At 36.8% G+C, this 14,363-nt stretch overlaps 1 protein-coding gene and 1 long non-coding RNA gene across 2 annotated transcripts; one reads left to right on the top strand and one right to left on the bottom strand.

Annotated features, from left to right (window-relative positions):
- Window positions 1-918: 918 nt before the first annotated feature.
- LOC137715046 (gamma-glutamyl hydrolase 2) lies at window positions 919-6,294 on the bottom strand. The gene is made up of 10 exons (XM_068454262.2): window positions 5,639-6,294; window positions 5,267-5,353; window positions 4,096-4,185; window positions 3,431-3,525; window positions 2,907-2,967; window positions 2,370-2,459; window positions 2,180-2,242; window positions 1,637-1,725; window positions 1,252-1,344; window positions 919-1,160 (listed from the first exon to the last, which is right to left on the bottom strand). Exons 1-10 carry the CDS (start codon window positions 5,957-5,959, stop codon window positions 1,106-1,108), a joined length of 1,044 nt encoding a protein of 347 aa, XP_068310363.2. The 5' UTR covers window positions 5,960-6,294; the 3' UTR covers window positions 919-1,105.
- Window positions 6,295-6,927: 633 nt separating this feature from the next.
- On the top strand, window positions 6,928-13,245 carry LOC148697764 (uncharacterized). Its single transcript, XR_015960478.1, has 2 exons — window positions 6,928-7,833; window positions 7,942-13,245. It is a non-coding gene; the product is annotated as an uncharacterized LOC148697764 (long non-coding RNA).
- Window positions 13,246-14,363: the final 1,118 nt, after the last annotated feature.

Here is a 14,363-nt window from a genome sequence, read left to right as displayed (position 1 = left end):
TTAGCTAAATTCACGTCTGCCTCATTCTTGTTTATAAATTCTAATTTTACTAAAAGAGAAGAGTTCGAACACAAGATTCCAGACACGTATGTAAATGTTCGTTAACCACCCAAACTATCAGCCTCTTGATCAGTTCATGGTAGTATGTAGTCAAGGATTGTTTATTTTATTTTTAGCAATCACACCTTCAAAATAATGACAACTAATGTTATTTGCTCGATGTTGGAAGAGGTATTAACTTCAAATCATCGCTTCTCATTGTAATAGTTAATATGATAAATGGTGTAAGGAACAACCCGTGTTATTCCTGTGTAAAATGCTCTAATGGTAAATCGTTTATTTCACATTTATGGGCAAGAACTCACTCATGGCTCCTATCCCCACTGAATGGTGGACGAAGATTTAACAAATAACACGCGATGTACTTTGAAACTTGTCCCCCAAAAAGGTTTTCTCCTGAAAAAACGAACTTGCTAAAAAAAAAAAAAAAAAAAAAAAAAAAAAACAACTGCAAGAATATAAGTTCAAGCAACACTTTTTCTGCTTCTATCACAAAGAATCAAACGATAAAATCCTAATTCATTATCCCGCTCTCCCTCTCTCACCACCTGGGCTAACCGGGGTGTGCGTGTGCGACCGAGGCATTGTTGTGTGACTGAGTGATACAGGTGGTAAACTCACAAGTGCGTATCAGAGATGAACCTAATTCATGTGATGAAGCTGCAATTCTACTGTGTTATGTTATGCGACACAAAGAAACATTAATTAAGTTTGCACAGAAACTGCCATCCATAACTTATCTGGATTCCAATGTCTAGCTGTAGTGCAGAGTATCGTGCAATTCTATTGGCTCCTGTTCCAGGTACACGGAAACATCTCTCATGTACCTGGAACTTAGGAAAATTTTCTAACTTGGGATACAAGCAATATTCTTGTTGCAACTTTATATATACACCGGACTCCCGAGTAGTGATTATTTATAAATAATCTGGTGACATGTAAATTACAAACAGGTTTTACACGCATGAGAGTGATAATGTCCTGTAAATACAATGTTTACATTTCATTTCCATTGTCCGTAACAGTTTCGACGCACACGTTTAATTTACAAACGAGCGAGTGAAGGTTGTGTAAAGATGTAAACTTCGTCGAATCCCCTCCTGCAATCGGAAAGCGTAGGACAACCAAGTTAATAAATTCATGCACAAATCCAAAATAATAATGCAGTTTGAAGTTAAGTTTTTGGCTTACCCAGCCTTCCCACAAAAAGTGGGACTGTAGTTGTAGATGAGATTGTCAAGGACTTCCTCGACAGGCGGTCTGTTTAATGACTTCCTTGCCTCACTGCATCACAAATTCAAAATTTGACTAAGTTTTGGGTCCGCAATCATCCCGGTTGAATAAACTTAAGTGAATTTTAAAGTTGTAGATGCATGTTCTGAATTCTGAAATATGACACTCTGCGAAGTTGTTAATACAGTAGAACCTCGATAATTGAATAAACAAATAATGCGGTTATCTGAAGACTCTGAACCTTAAATTTTCCACTTTTTTTTCTACCTCTGCCCTCCAGACAATGTTGAAAGGCACAGCGGCTTACTTAGAACTAAAAGACAGATACAGAAGGAGCCCTAACCTGACCAAGAAGTTTGCAGCGTGCTGGGTCACTTGAATAGCATCCTCTGAGTGCGGAATCATTGGTAAGCCCCATTCGAAAGCATTTTTCTGCATCTTAATTAGTTAGTCTTCTCATACTTGAAACAAATCCGTCGGAATAATCTAATAAGTCCAGATTTTCTCAAAGCTCTTTTGCTTTTCCCAATTCTTTGTTATGCAAAATTGTACAAGTTCCACGGTAATAATTATTGAAAATCTTTCTTAAGAACACAAATATAGTAATATTGGAAGTGTCTTAAGTAGAACTAGTTAGTGTTTTATGTGCCAATCTTTCATACAAAGATGGTACGAAAAGCAAACTTTGATAATTACGCAATGGTAGCTTCTCCTCCACAAGGTTGTGAATACATCTTATGTAGAAATCCTTGCAGATGCATATTCAAATATAAAGAGCCTCGAGATGGTTCCATATTCAAACACTGTTACTGTGCTGTTGCTTATATTGCTAAATTTAGAGTTAATAGTAGCATTAAAGACGACGAAAGAAATATTGTGGCAATACCTCTGGATGCCATTGGAAGGCAGTCACAGGATAGTTGTATGCGTGTACTGTGGACACATAGACCTGGCATTAGTGTTACTGCAACAGTTAGAATCTTCAGGGGAATAAAATGAATTGGGGAACTTGACTAGAGAGATGTTTCATGAGATGGTGAAACCACATAACCAAACGAGATGGTTACATTCAGTACCTTATCATCTTCATCAGCACAAGTTGTCAAGATCTTAAAGAAACTCGACAGATTCTCGTTCTCCATAAGCCTCTCTGGTGAGATACCATACTGTTGCGTTGAATCATTACAAACTTATGTTAGAGAACCTAAACCATGCTTTCTAAGCATAAGTATAACCATATGGATAAGAGCAGCAGAAAAACAAAATGCATGGTACGAGAAGCTAAATCAAACAGTAAACAGAAAGAACGAAACTCATAATAACTCATAATCCAAGATATTCTCAAAAAACACAGCCATTTGTCTCATCAATCTTGTCGATTACTGGACAAACTCAGAATCATAATGAAACAATTTAAACTTCTCAACCGAAGCTAATTATATATGGTCTGAAGTGGTTTTGCCTTTGCTAAATGAAAAAACAAACTGAACAATTATAAGATTTGACCAAGGAAATGGTTTTCGATTTGATAATTCAGGATCAATCCATGCATAAATGATATATTTGATAACTATGTCTAGCTTCAATGAAGGAGCCTTTAGATTAGAACTCACTTTATGGTTTTGCATTACAAGACAATCTGTACTCAACTTCTTAAGCAAGTCCGGAGGAAATCTGCAAAAGTAAAAAATTAATTTAGTGGCTGAAGAAGTTAAATCACCCTGGATGTACAGTAACATAAAGGAAACTTCCATACAAATTCATAGAACATCAACCCTCCTCCTTAATAATTAGAACGAAGGTCATAAAGATCAGACAAAGATGATGTCTAGCATGCTCTATTGACGTCTACTCCGCTTAACCCTACTGATTAGGCTAAGTACATAAATTCCTCGTGTTCAGTCCTAATTAAGGGAATGTTCCTCTTTAAAATCTGTGATAAGCATGCTAGCTGCAGGGAAGCTAGCTCGAATGATGGTTGGGTTTTTCATAAAGATAGATATTTAATTTTATAAGAATCAAACAAAAAATTACAGAAGATACCGCGCCCCCCCACCCCCCTCCTCCCCGGGCGCCAAAAAAAAAAAAAAAAAACAAAAAAAAAAGAGTCAGGAAAACCACATTCCAAGATTTAGACCTTTGAAAAACAGTTCCTTCAATAACGGCGTTTTCGGTAAATTGTAAAGTTGAGGCCGCATCTACTGCACTGAATGTCTCCAGAATGTTCTTGTTCTAGAAGGAAGAAAGAAAGTTGTGTAAATCATAAAATTGGGAAAAATATATTAAGAATGATGCATCAATATGGATAAAAAAAAAAAAAAAAAAAAAAAAAAACTTGACGAGTTAAAATTAGACTACAACTAATTGACATGACTAGGGTGATTCAGATTGAAAGGAATACTGTAACAATTATAATAAAGGAAATTGAACAGTTAAAGCATATTTCAATGTTGGATGTCAAGTTGTAAATGGAAGCACCCTCACTAAAGACTATTCTTTTCATAGTCTCAAGTTGTATGCCCACTAAAGAAACCAAGAAAGGCCATTCTCAAACGAAGAAACAAGGCACGTGGTAAAATAGTTTTGAATTGCAATTGTCGCCCTAAAAAACAGATGTGCTGGTTTTGCTTCTTTTAGAAATTGAATCATTTAAAGCGCCATCACCCATCAGAATGTACAAATATGATCATTTACAGTGGCTACTTAGGCATTTATACATTCAAAAAGGTGAAAGAAATGCAATTTGAATGAAGAGGCTGAATTCTTATGGAAAAACAGTGTACTTTAAGAAGGATAGTTTACCTTGCTGATGATCATTGTTAGGAGTTCAAAACCTAAGCAGGTGGCGTATAATGGAAAATGATCTCCAGCGTCATTCTTCTCTATAATTTTCTGCAGAAAACAGATACAAACATAGCTAATAAACATGGAATGGAACTATGGACGAAATCTTAAGAAAAGCAATGAAACTAAATTCTTAAAGAAGCAATGAAACTATCCTAAGAGAATTTCAATTTACTGGAAATCTTTATGATGCAGAGAGCCCTGAAGCATCTAAGGTTAGCCAACGATGACAACAATGTCATGGTTCTAAATCTAATGCAAAAAATCGAACTTTGACCTCTAAACCCCTATTTAGTGGTTAGGCTGACCATTCTATCTAACCAGTGTCTACCAAATTTTCTTTTGCCTAGTGTTGGCTGGCAAACAGAGAATGATCCTTCATGCTGATGATCGTGGACAATGACATGATATTGGGCTTGGTATGATATCAATTTTGACCTCTAAAAACCAAAACCCTATTAAGAATCATGATTCTTACGCTGCCAAGTCCCGCCAATACTAAACTGATCGAGTAACGATTTAGATCAATTTAAGTTTGAACGAAAGGTCGGAGTTTTTTTTCATAAAATTGAGTCCAGACGAGCAACTAAGGGCTGGTTTGGTATTGATGTGCTTTGAAAAAAAGCTGCTTCTGCTATGCTGTGAGAATAAGCAGCTGTGAAATAAAACAGCAAAGTATTTGGTAAACTTTTTTGTAAAAGTGCTTTTGAAAAAAAAAAAACAGTATTATAGTGTTTGGTAAACTTTTATGTAAAACAGATGTGAAAAAAAACTAGTTTTTCAAAGCTGGGTTTTGCAGCTTCTTGTTTTTGGTTTTTTTTCACCCAAAACTGTGAAAAAAACTGAAGCTGAATGTTTACCAAACACAAAAACAGCTCCCAATTTTTTTCGATACCAGCTTTTTTCAGAATCACCTCAGTACCAAATCAGGCCTAAAGCACATCAAGGGGTTGAGGCATGTTCTGCAATGACCAATTTTCTATGTAGAAAGTAGTATTCTGTTTGTTTAGCAGAAACTTGACCCCGTAGTATATAAAAGTCAGATTTAAATGGTCTGACTGGCAAGCCAGGACTATAATGTTAGTGTAGATCATGCACCAAAGGGTTACTATATCAAGCACTAAATTACCTTAAACATTCTCTCGGCAACGTCATAGTACAAACCACTTTTAGCCCATCCTCCAGTGAAAAGCACGCCATTGACGAGGTCGAGCTTCTGCAAAGCAGCATTATATAGTGAGCAACATAACAAAATCACCGCTACAGGCCGGCTTAGTTTATATATGCACACATATTGAAACTTATATAAATGAACAGCCAGTACTCACACCAACTTCAATTTTTGATTCTTAGCCCAAAAAACAAACGAAAGCTTTCGAATTTAAGCATTTCTTCTGAGTAAAGTTATCTCAACCCATGATGTGCTTCTTGGAAAAGCAGCTTTTACGTAAGCAACACAGAAGCAACTTCTATAAAAAGCTCAATTTGTTATGGAGATCACCTGGAAAAGTATATCGGGAGGCTCGTTGTAGATGAGAGGAATAACACGAGCTCCAGCCGATTCAACGAACTTGACGTAAGAAGCTGCGATATACGACGCCGTGGAGGCGTTGCTCAGCCGGCCGGAAGCGCCGTCGCCAGGGTGGCTCAGAATACCGATCACCGGCCGGTAGTTGATCTTGGGGTCGGGGGCCGTACACTTGGACGAGGACGAGTCCGATGTTCCGAGTTGACTCGGCAAGAGAACCGGCACCTGGGCCTTGGCCAAGCCCAGCTCTTTGGACAAGGAGATTAGGAAAGGAATCCAGAGGAAGCTCCACATCTCTGCCGGTGTCGTTTTTGGTGAGACGGCGGCGGTTTGGACGTCGGAGGAGGTGGAATCGGAGGGGTCGGGTGTTGGGGTGGACGTGGAATTAGTGAGGAAGCTGGAGGGCGTTTAGGGGAAGAACTGTGCCTAGGAAGCGTTTTAGTACGGCAATCTGGAAAAGAGGAGGAAGGTGATATGACATTGACTGGTGATAGTTACGTGAAAGGAAGCCAACAAAAACGTTGTCATGTCTTAGAGACCACAGAATCACAATTAGGCATTGGATTAATGAGACGGTAGATATCGTGTACTTACTTTTTTTTTCGTTACTTTGAACTAATTCATATTATAAATAGTATTCGAACTTGAGCGTATATAAATAACATACCCGTTTTGACTAGTTTGGTTAAATTAAACTCGCATTTGAATGTAATACTTGATCATTTTTCACTAATTATTCTTTTGTTTAGAAGTGGGCATAGTTAAATTCGATTTGATTCCTCGTAAACTTGAAAACTACATTGTTAAATATGTTTGCTTCGGTTATGCTTAATTTAGTCTGGTTTCGTTCAAAATTTTCACGTAAGCAAAACAAGATAAAGGTATATACAACAATGAAATCCAACAAGCACATACTTTTATTTGAATTTTTTTGGTGAAAATTTGAACTTTTAAACTTGGAAGGAAATTTTCATAACCAATTTTATGCTCTTTTTATGGTCAAGTAAGCAATTTCATACAGCAAAAGTATGCCCAAACCCACATGAGGTGAAACAGGGCCCCAGATTCAATCAAACAACAACATCAAGCTAAACCCATAAAAGCCTATAACTCAAAGAGAGCCTAACTTTGTTAGAAGCCCTAATTCGAAGATGCTTTTAAAGAGCCCAATTTGTCCATCGAATCATCAATAATTTGGAGTCATTTATTACTGGATTTGACATTAAACAAATTTGCCTTTAATATATTTCTGAGGATGAATCTGCATAGATGTTTGAGCGGTGAATTGATTAAATTAGTTATTAAGTTTTGCAGTTCGATATTTTTTTTTTGGGGTCAAGGTTACTATATTACCACAACACAATTAATTATACACATTGAGGCCATACAATAACCACACAAGCAAAAAAAAAGGGACCTCAATAGTAACCCAAATACCCAAAACAAAAAAAAACACAGAAGCTAACCCTAACTGCTTTCCTTCAACGGCATTGCCGAAAAGCACCGATCACGAAGGTCAGGAACCTACACCGCCAACTTTCACCAGGAACCCACATCTCAGAGATGGAAAGAAGATGAATTTTTCCTTCCAACATATACCATCTCACTGATTGCAGCCACTGATTGAGAGAAACCAAAAAAGCCCGTGAGATCACCACGGACAACACTGCCAAAAATGGCAGACAAAAAGAAGGAGGTGATGTTGCCACCCAAGCCGCTGAAAACGCCAGATCTCTACGCATCTTCTCAGTTGAAGACCACATCACTTTGCAGTTAAAATTGATTGCAGATCGAAAAGGAGATGGAGTCGGTGGAAGCCAAAATAAGAATATTATTGAGTGATGATTGGATAATTAGGGATAATCTTGTAATGACAAGTGTCATCATCTGGTAGATTTAGTTAGTTAGAGAGAAAGCTTACTTATTAAGCTACTAGATTACTATAAATACCAGAGAAGGACTATATTGTAATAACAATTTTGCTGAATACAATATTCTCTCACATTTCTCTCTCTCTCTCTCTCTCTCTCTCAGTTTATTCTTTCCTCTTTGATTTGTTATGATGGTATCACGAGCCTAGGTTCTCTTGATCCAAAGAGTTTTTGATGGAAGATTAATGGCGTATGGTGGTTGTGGTTGCTGATGAACGTTCTGCGCCTGCAAAAGAAGTGCGATTATTTGCGATTCTCGACTCGAATTAGGTTTTTTCGTGGAAATTTCTGGTTTTGGTGATTTGTTCAGAATTTTATTTTTTTTATTTCTTTATTTTTTTCCAGATTGTTTTGATTGATTGAAATCTTGATGAATTGGAGGCACGAAGCCATATCCGAAATTCTTGATAATTGGTGTGGTTGAAATTCTTGAAATCTTGGAAAATTGTTGAAGCACGAAGCTATTTTTCTTCAATCTTGGATGAAGAATTTCATTGATCTGCATCTATGTTAACAACATGAAGCTCTATGGTGGGCGTAAAGATTTGAGTAAAAGGGTAATTGTTTGAGCACGAAGCTTGTTCTGTTGAATTTGATTGCTAATTGGGTTTCAAGATTGTTAGGGCACGAAGACAAAATTGTGAAATTTGGTGAATTTTGAAGATCTCTTTGAGCACTAAGCTTCTGTATTTGTAAAATTTGTTTGTCCGAAAATTACAATGACATCTCCAGTGGTTAAGACTGAAGGGTTGTTGGGTATGCTTACTATGCGTTTACAAGATGATAATTTTGCTAAATAGGTGTTTCAATTTTGATCTGTGTTGGAAGGTATGATTTGTTTGATTACTTTGATGGCACCAATGTGTGTCCTCCTAAATATGTTATATCTTTGGAGGAAGGAGTGACTAAGGAAATCACTGAAGCTTATCGTGAATGGGTTAAAACTGATAAAGCATTACTGAGTTTACTCATTAACACTGTTGGAGATGAAGCTATTGAATATGTAGTTGGTAGCAAGGCTGCATCTAAAGCATGGGCTAGTCTTATTGATAAATATGCTATGGTTTCAAGATCACTTATTAATCATCTTAAAACTGAGCTGCATAGAATAAAGAAAGGTCTTGAGTCTATTGAGAATTATCTATTGTGACTTAAACGCTTGAAAGATCAATTGCTAGCTGCAGGAGAAACAATTTCTGACAATGATTTAATTGTAGCAGCGCTTGCTGGTTTACCATCAAAGTGCAACATGATTAAGACTGTTATTGTGGCACGGGAGCCATACATCACTCTCAAAGAGTTTCGAGCACAATTACTGAGTGCATAGAAAATTGCTGAAGAATCTCAGAGTTCATTACAGTTATTCATGGCTAGAATGTTTTGTCAAGGGGAAACTTCTCAAACTGGTGCAAATAGAAATTTCTATCAAGGGGAGTCGTCTAATACTGCAGCTCAATGTGGTTTTCAGTCTAATGGTTTTGGTTTTGTGGGACACTTACAAAGATCTAATGGTAATGGCCCGACAAGAGCTCATTTTTCCCAAGGCAGTATACCACATCAATTTCCTTCTAACAGGTATAATGAGGGCTTTAATGGTCAAAGGTATAATTCTAGACCTCGGTTTAATAGAGGAAATGAGACTACTAACAGAGATAATTGAGGTTTTTCTGGTAATGGAGGTTTCTCTAGCAGTAATCATTTTCACTTAAAATGGGGCTCAAACTGGACTCATTGGAATGACAATAGTGGATAGAAATATGAGATCATTCCTGAATGCTAAATCTGCAATAAACGTGGTCATATGGCTCCTAACTGCTATTATAGAAATGAACAACAGCCATTGCAAACAAATAACATTCCTGAATGCCAAATATATGGAAAAAAAAAGGACATGTGGCATTGAATTGTTTCCATCGCAACAATTATTCTTATCAAGGTGCACCTCCACCACCTACTTTAACTGCAATGACTGCTCAGTCTACACTCGAATTCAATGCCGATCAAGCTTGGATTATGGATATTGGAGCCACTCACCATATGACAGGCTAAACAAATGATCTGGATATGCTAACACCATTTGAAGAAGATCAAAAGATCACTGTTGACAATGAAAAATGTTTACCTGTGAAGAATACCGGTTCATCTTCTTTTCGAACTCACTCTACCCTTATAGCTTACTACTGTATTACATGTTCATTCTCTTGCTGCAAGCTTATTATTTGTGTATACTTTATGAAGGAGTCTATGTAATTCTTGATGAACTGGGTTTTTGGGTGCAAGACAAGGTAACAAAGGTAATCTTAATGAGAGGAATGAGTAATGGAGGCCTGTACTATATTCCAAAGAGTCTTTTTTTCAAGAATAATATGCAACAATTCAAGACAGCTCCAAAGGCGATTCTGGGACAAGCTGTGAAGGCTTCTTTATGACATCATAGATTAGGACATCCAACAAATGATGTATTACATAGTATGCTTTCTCATTCTCAAATACTGTGTACAACTGATGTGGATAGACATGTGTGTCAATTCTGTCTTAATGGGAAAATAACTAGACAAGTGTTCTCTGCTAGTTCTTCTATTGCTAAAAGACATTTTGAAAGAGTTATTAGTGATGTATAGGGACCGTGTCCAATTGTATTTGTTGAAGGATATAAATATTATGTGATTTTTGTGGATCATTATACCAGATTTACTTGGTTCTTTCCTTTGGTGTATAAGTCTCAAGTTTTCTTTGTGTTTAAAAAGTTTTATGTGTTTGTTCAGAGTCATTTCAATGCTACAATTCAGTTTTTCCAATCTGATGGTGGTGGGGAATTCACTGGTTTAAACTTTAAGAAATTTCTGGAATTAAAAGAGATTGTTCACTTAGTGTCCTGCCCTCATACACCTCAGCAAAATGGAATTGCTGAGCGAAAACATCGCCATATTATAGAGACTGCAATCACTCTTATGTCTACAGCCGCATTACCTTATAATTTTTGGACTCATGCTTATGCTTATGCTATTTTTCTTATAAACAGAATGATGTGTAAGTCTTTAGCTATGCAGTCTCATTTCTATAAACTGTTTGGTTATCATCCTCAGTTATGTTCTTCAAAGGTCTTTGGTACAGCAGTGTATCCCCTTTTGAGACCCTATAATAAGACTAAACTAGAAGCTCGAACAGATCAATGTGTGTTTTTGGGATATGTGTTAGGATATAAAGGAGTGGTGTGTTATCATAAGACAAAACGAAGGTTATTCATTTCTAGACATGTGATTCATGATGAGAAGGTTTTACCTTTTCAAGGTTCAGTAAAATTTCCAGCAATTGAATGAGAGTACTCAATTTGCTTGTAAACATCTTATCCTTGTTCCAATAGTGTTGCCAGTGCAGTCCAGAAGTACATCTCAGTCTTCAAGTATTGGGGTTCCATAACAATTAGCTCAGTTAATGGGTGATACTTCTAATTCACGAGTTTCAGATTCTTCATCAATGGTGTCTACATATTTGGATTAGCATTCGAGTGGTTCTTCTCAACTACAAGCCTCACCTCTGGTTACTACTTTTTCCACCTTTTCTTCACAAGATGCCATGTTACCTGTCTATAACCCTGTTCAAATTGAGGTACCTTTCTCTCTAGAATCTGATCACTCAACTTTCAATTAGTCATACTCAACATCATGATTCTGATGTCTTTGTTTCTACTCATCCGATGCAAACAAGACTAAAAACTAGTGCTATTACTAGGAGATACTATAAAGCTTTTTCTGCTTTTACACATGAGTGTGAGAATTCTGATTGGTTATCATATAATATTTCTTGTATTGGTTTCACTACTGTTCTAAACATTGTTGAACCTACTGAACCATCATCTTTTAAGCATGCTGTTGCTATTTCTGAATGAAGAGATGCTATGACTGAAGAGTTTCTTGCTTTACAAAAACAAGGAACTTGGGAGTTAATTCCTCCACTATTTGACAAGAATGTAATTGGCAGTAAATGGGTTTATAAAATTAAGAGGGACCAAGAAGGGAAGATATCAAGATATAAAGCTCGGTTGGTTGCATAAGGGTTTAGCCAAGAACAAGGTTTGGATTATGAAGAAACTTTTAGTCCTGTTGTCCGCCATAGTACTGTGAGGATTGTTTTAGCACTTGCAGCTGCAAATAAATGGTCTTTAAGGCAATTAGACATGAAGAATGCCTTTCTTCACGGGGAATTACAAAAAGAGGTTTTCATGAAGCAGCCTCAGGGCTTTAAAGATCCACACCATCCAGATTATGTGTGTAAATTGGTCAAATCTCTGTATGGCCTCAAGCAAGCACTTTGTGCTTGAAATTCAAAATTCACATCATATTTGCCATCTTTAGGTTTTTCTTGTCTCAGATTTTGATACTAGTCTATTTGTCAAATATGTGAATAGACATGTGGTTATTATGCTACTATATGTTGATGATATAATCATCACTGGATCTGATACTGTGTTAATTCAACAAGTCATTGATGAATTGGGTGATGTGTTTGAAATGAAAGACATGGGCAAACTCACTTTCTTCCTCAGGCTGCAGATTACCTACAAAGATAATGGTGACCTGTTTATTTCACAATCTAAGTATGCCAAGGATCTGATTAAGAAAGCTGGTATAATCTCTTGCAAAGCTTCACCTACACCCTGCAAACCTTATACACAACTACTTAAAGATGAAGGAACTGTGATGCATCCCACATTGTTTCGAAGTCTGGTAGGGGCATTACAGTATCTCACATTTACTCGACTGGATATTACTTATGTTGTCAACTATGCTTGTCAGTTTATGTCTCATCCTACTGATGTTCATTTTTCTTTGGTCAAGAGAATCATTAGATACCTTCAAGGGATTATGGAATGTGGTCTTACATCCTCTTGTACACCTACTCTTGATCTCACAACATATAGTGACGCTAATTGGGCCTCGGATATTAATACCAGACGATCCACAACTGGTTATGTTGTTTTTCTTGGACAAAATCCAGTTTCTTAGCAGTCTAAAAAGCAAGCATGTGTGTCTCAGAGTTCAACAGAAGCAGAGTATAAAGCTTTGGCTAATATTGCTGCTGATGTAGCTTGGATTAGGCTCATTATCTGAGATTTGAAGGTTTTTCTACCACAACCTCCCCTTCTACATTGTGATAATATTTCTGCACTTGCATTATGTTCAAATCCAGTATTTCATATAAAGATCAAGCATTTAGACACCGATTTTCACTTTGTGAATGAAAGAGTCTAGAAATGAGCTTTATAGGTTGAATATATTTCCACTTCTGATCAAGTTGTAGATATATTTACCAAGGGACTTCACGGACCATTGTTTTTGCATCATTGTTCAAACCTCAAGCTTGGTTTTCCTAATTGAGTTTGGAGAGGGGGAGTATTGAGTGATGATTGGGTGTTTATTGTACCAATCGCAAACCGGAATTCTGTGTATCCCAGTTTAGATTGAGGGGGAGTATTGAGTGATGATTGGATAATTAGGGGTAATCTTGTAATGACAAGTGTCATCATCTGATAGACTTAGTTAGAGAGAAAACTTACTCATTAAGCTACTAAATTACTATAAATACTAGAGAATGACTATATTGTAATAACATTTTTGCTGAATACAATATTCTCTCACATTTCTACAATATTCTCTGACATTTCTACAATATTCTCTCACATTTCTTTCTCTTTCTCTCTCTCTCTCTCTCAGTTCATTCTTTCCTCTTTGATTTGTTATGAAACATGTCTATGGATGGATGGAAGATTTAATCTGAGGGCAACATATGTACCTGTGAAAATCGGGGTGAAAAGGGAAAGTAAAACAAGAAGGAAAGTAGGGAAAAACACTAGAAGTATAAGAAAGATGAAGCAGAGGAAGAAGGAAAGGCTGCCACCGACCGTAATTAGAATTAGGGCCGGCAACAAGAAGAAAATCTCTAGTGTTGCTGCTGCTCTCACTCACGGAGAAAATTGTAATTTTAGGTTAAAACCTTTCAAATTCGGATTGTGTTCACCCCTAAACCAAAACAAGAATAAACAGAGCACAATTATAACTTCATTATATGTTTCAGTTACTGAGAGTCATTTTAATACTAAATTACAAAACAAGGTATAAATTATGTATATTGTAACGTTACTGTGTCAATATATCAAATGTATCCAAGATTTTCCATAGAGCAATTCTTTTATCTAGAATTTCACTCCAACAAAAAAAATACAGAATTCAGAGTATTACAAGCTTTTTAGTGAGTAGTCATGCGCGTCTATTTATCACTTCATGTATAATTAGGGCTGGTTCAGTATGGGATACCGAACCGAAAATGGCATACCAAATCCCAAACCGAAAATTTTCGAGACGAGAATCCGATGACCGATCTCGAACTGAAATTTTGGGATTTCTGAAATCTTTTTGGTATTTTGGGATTTCCCAAAATTGAACCTGCATCAAAATCCAAATCATGTAAATTGAAATTGAAATCATCTGAACCCACATTAAAAACCTAAATTGAAATGAGAGAGTGACAGTGAATTAGTGGTTGAGATAAGCCCCCAATTCAAAACCCTAAGCCCCAATTTGAAACCCTAAACCCCGATTTGAAACACTAACCTTAATTCGAAACCCTACACACATAGAGACTAGAGGTAATCGGTGGTGGGGGATGAAGCCGTGAGGTGTGGTGGTGGCCGAAGTGGAGATAGTTTGTTAGAGTCAGATTGGGAAAGGGTAGGTGGTTGCTGAGCTTCGAATTCGAGAAGGAGCGAC

The sequence above is a fragment of the Pyrus communis genome, chromosome 3 (assembly GCF_041283825.1).
Source record: "Pyrus communis isolate YQ-2024b chromosome 3, ASM4128382v1, whole genome shotgun sequence".
Classification (NCBI taxonomy): Eukaryota; Viridiplantae; Streptophyta; class Magnoliopsida; order Rosales; family Rosaceae; genus Pyrus; species Pyrus communis.
This window is presented reverse-complemented; position numbering and strand designations above follow the sequence as displayed.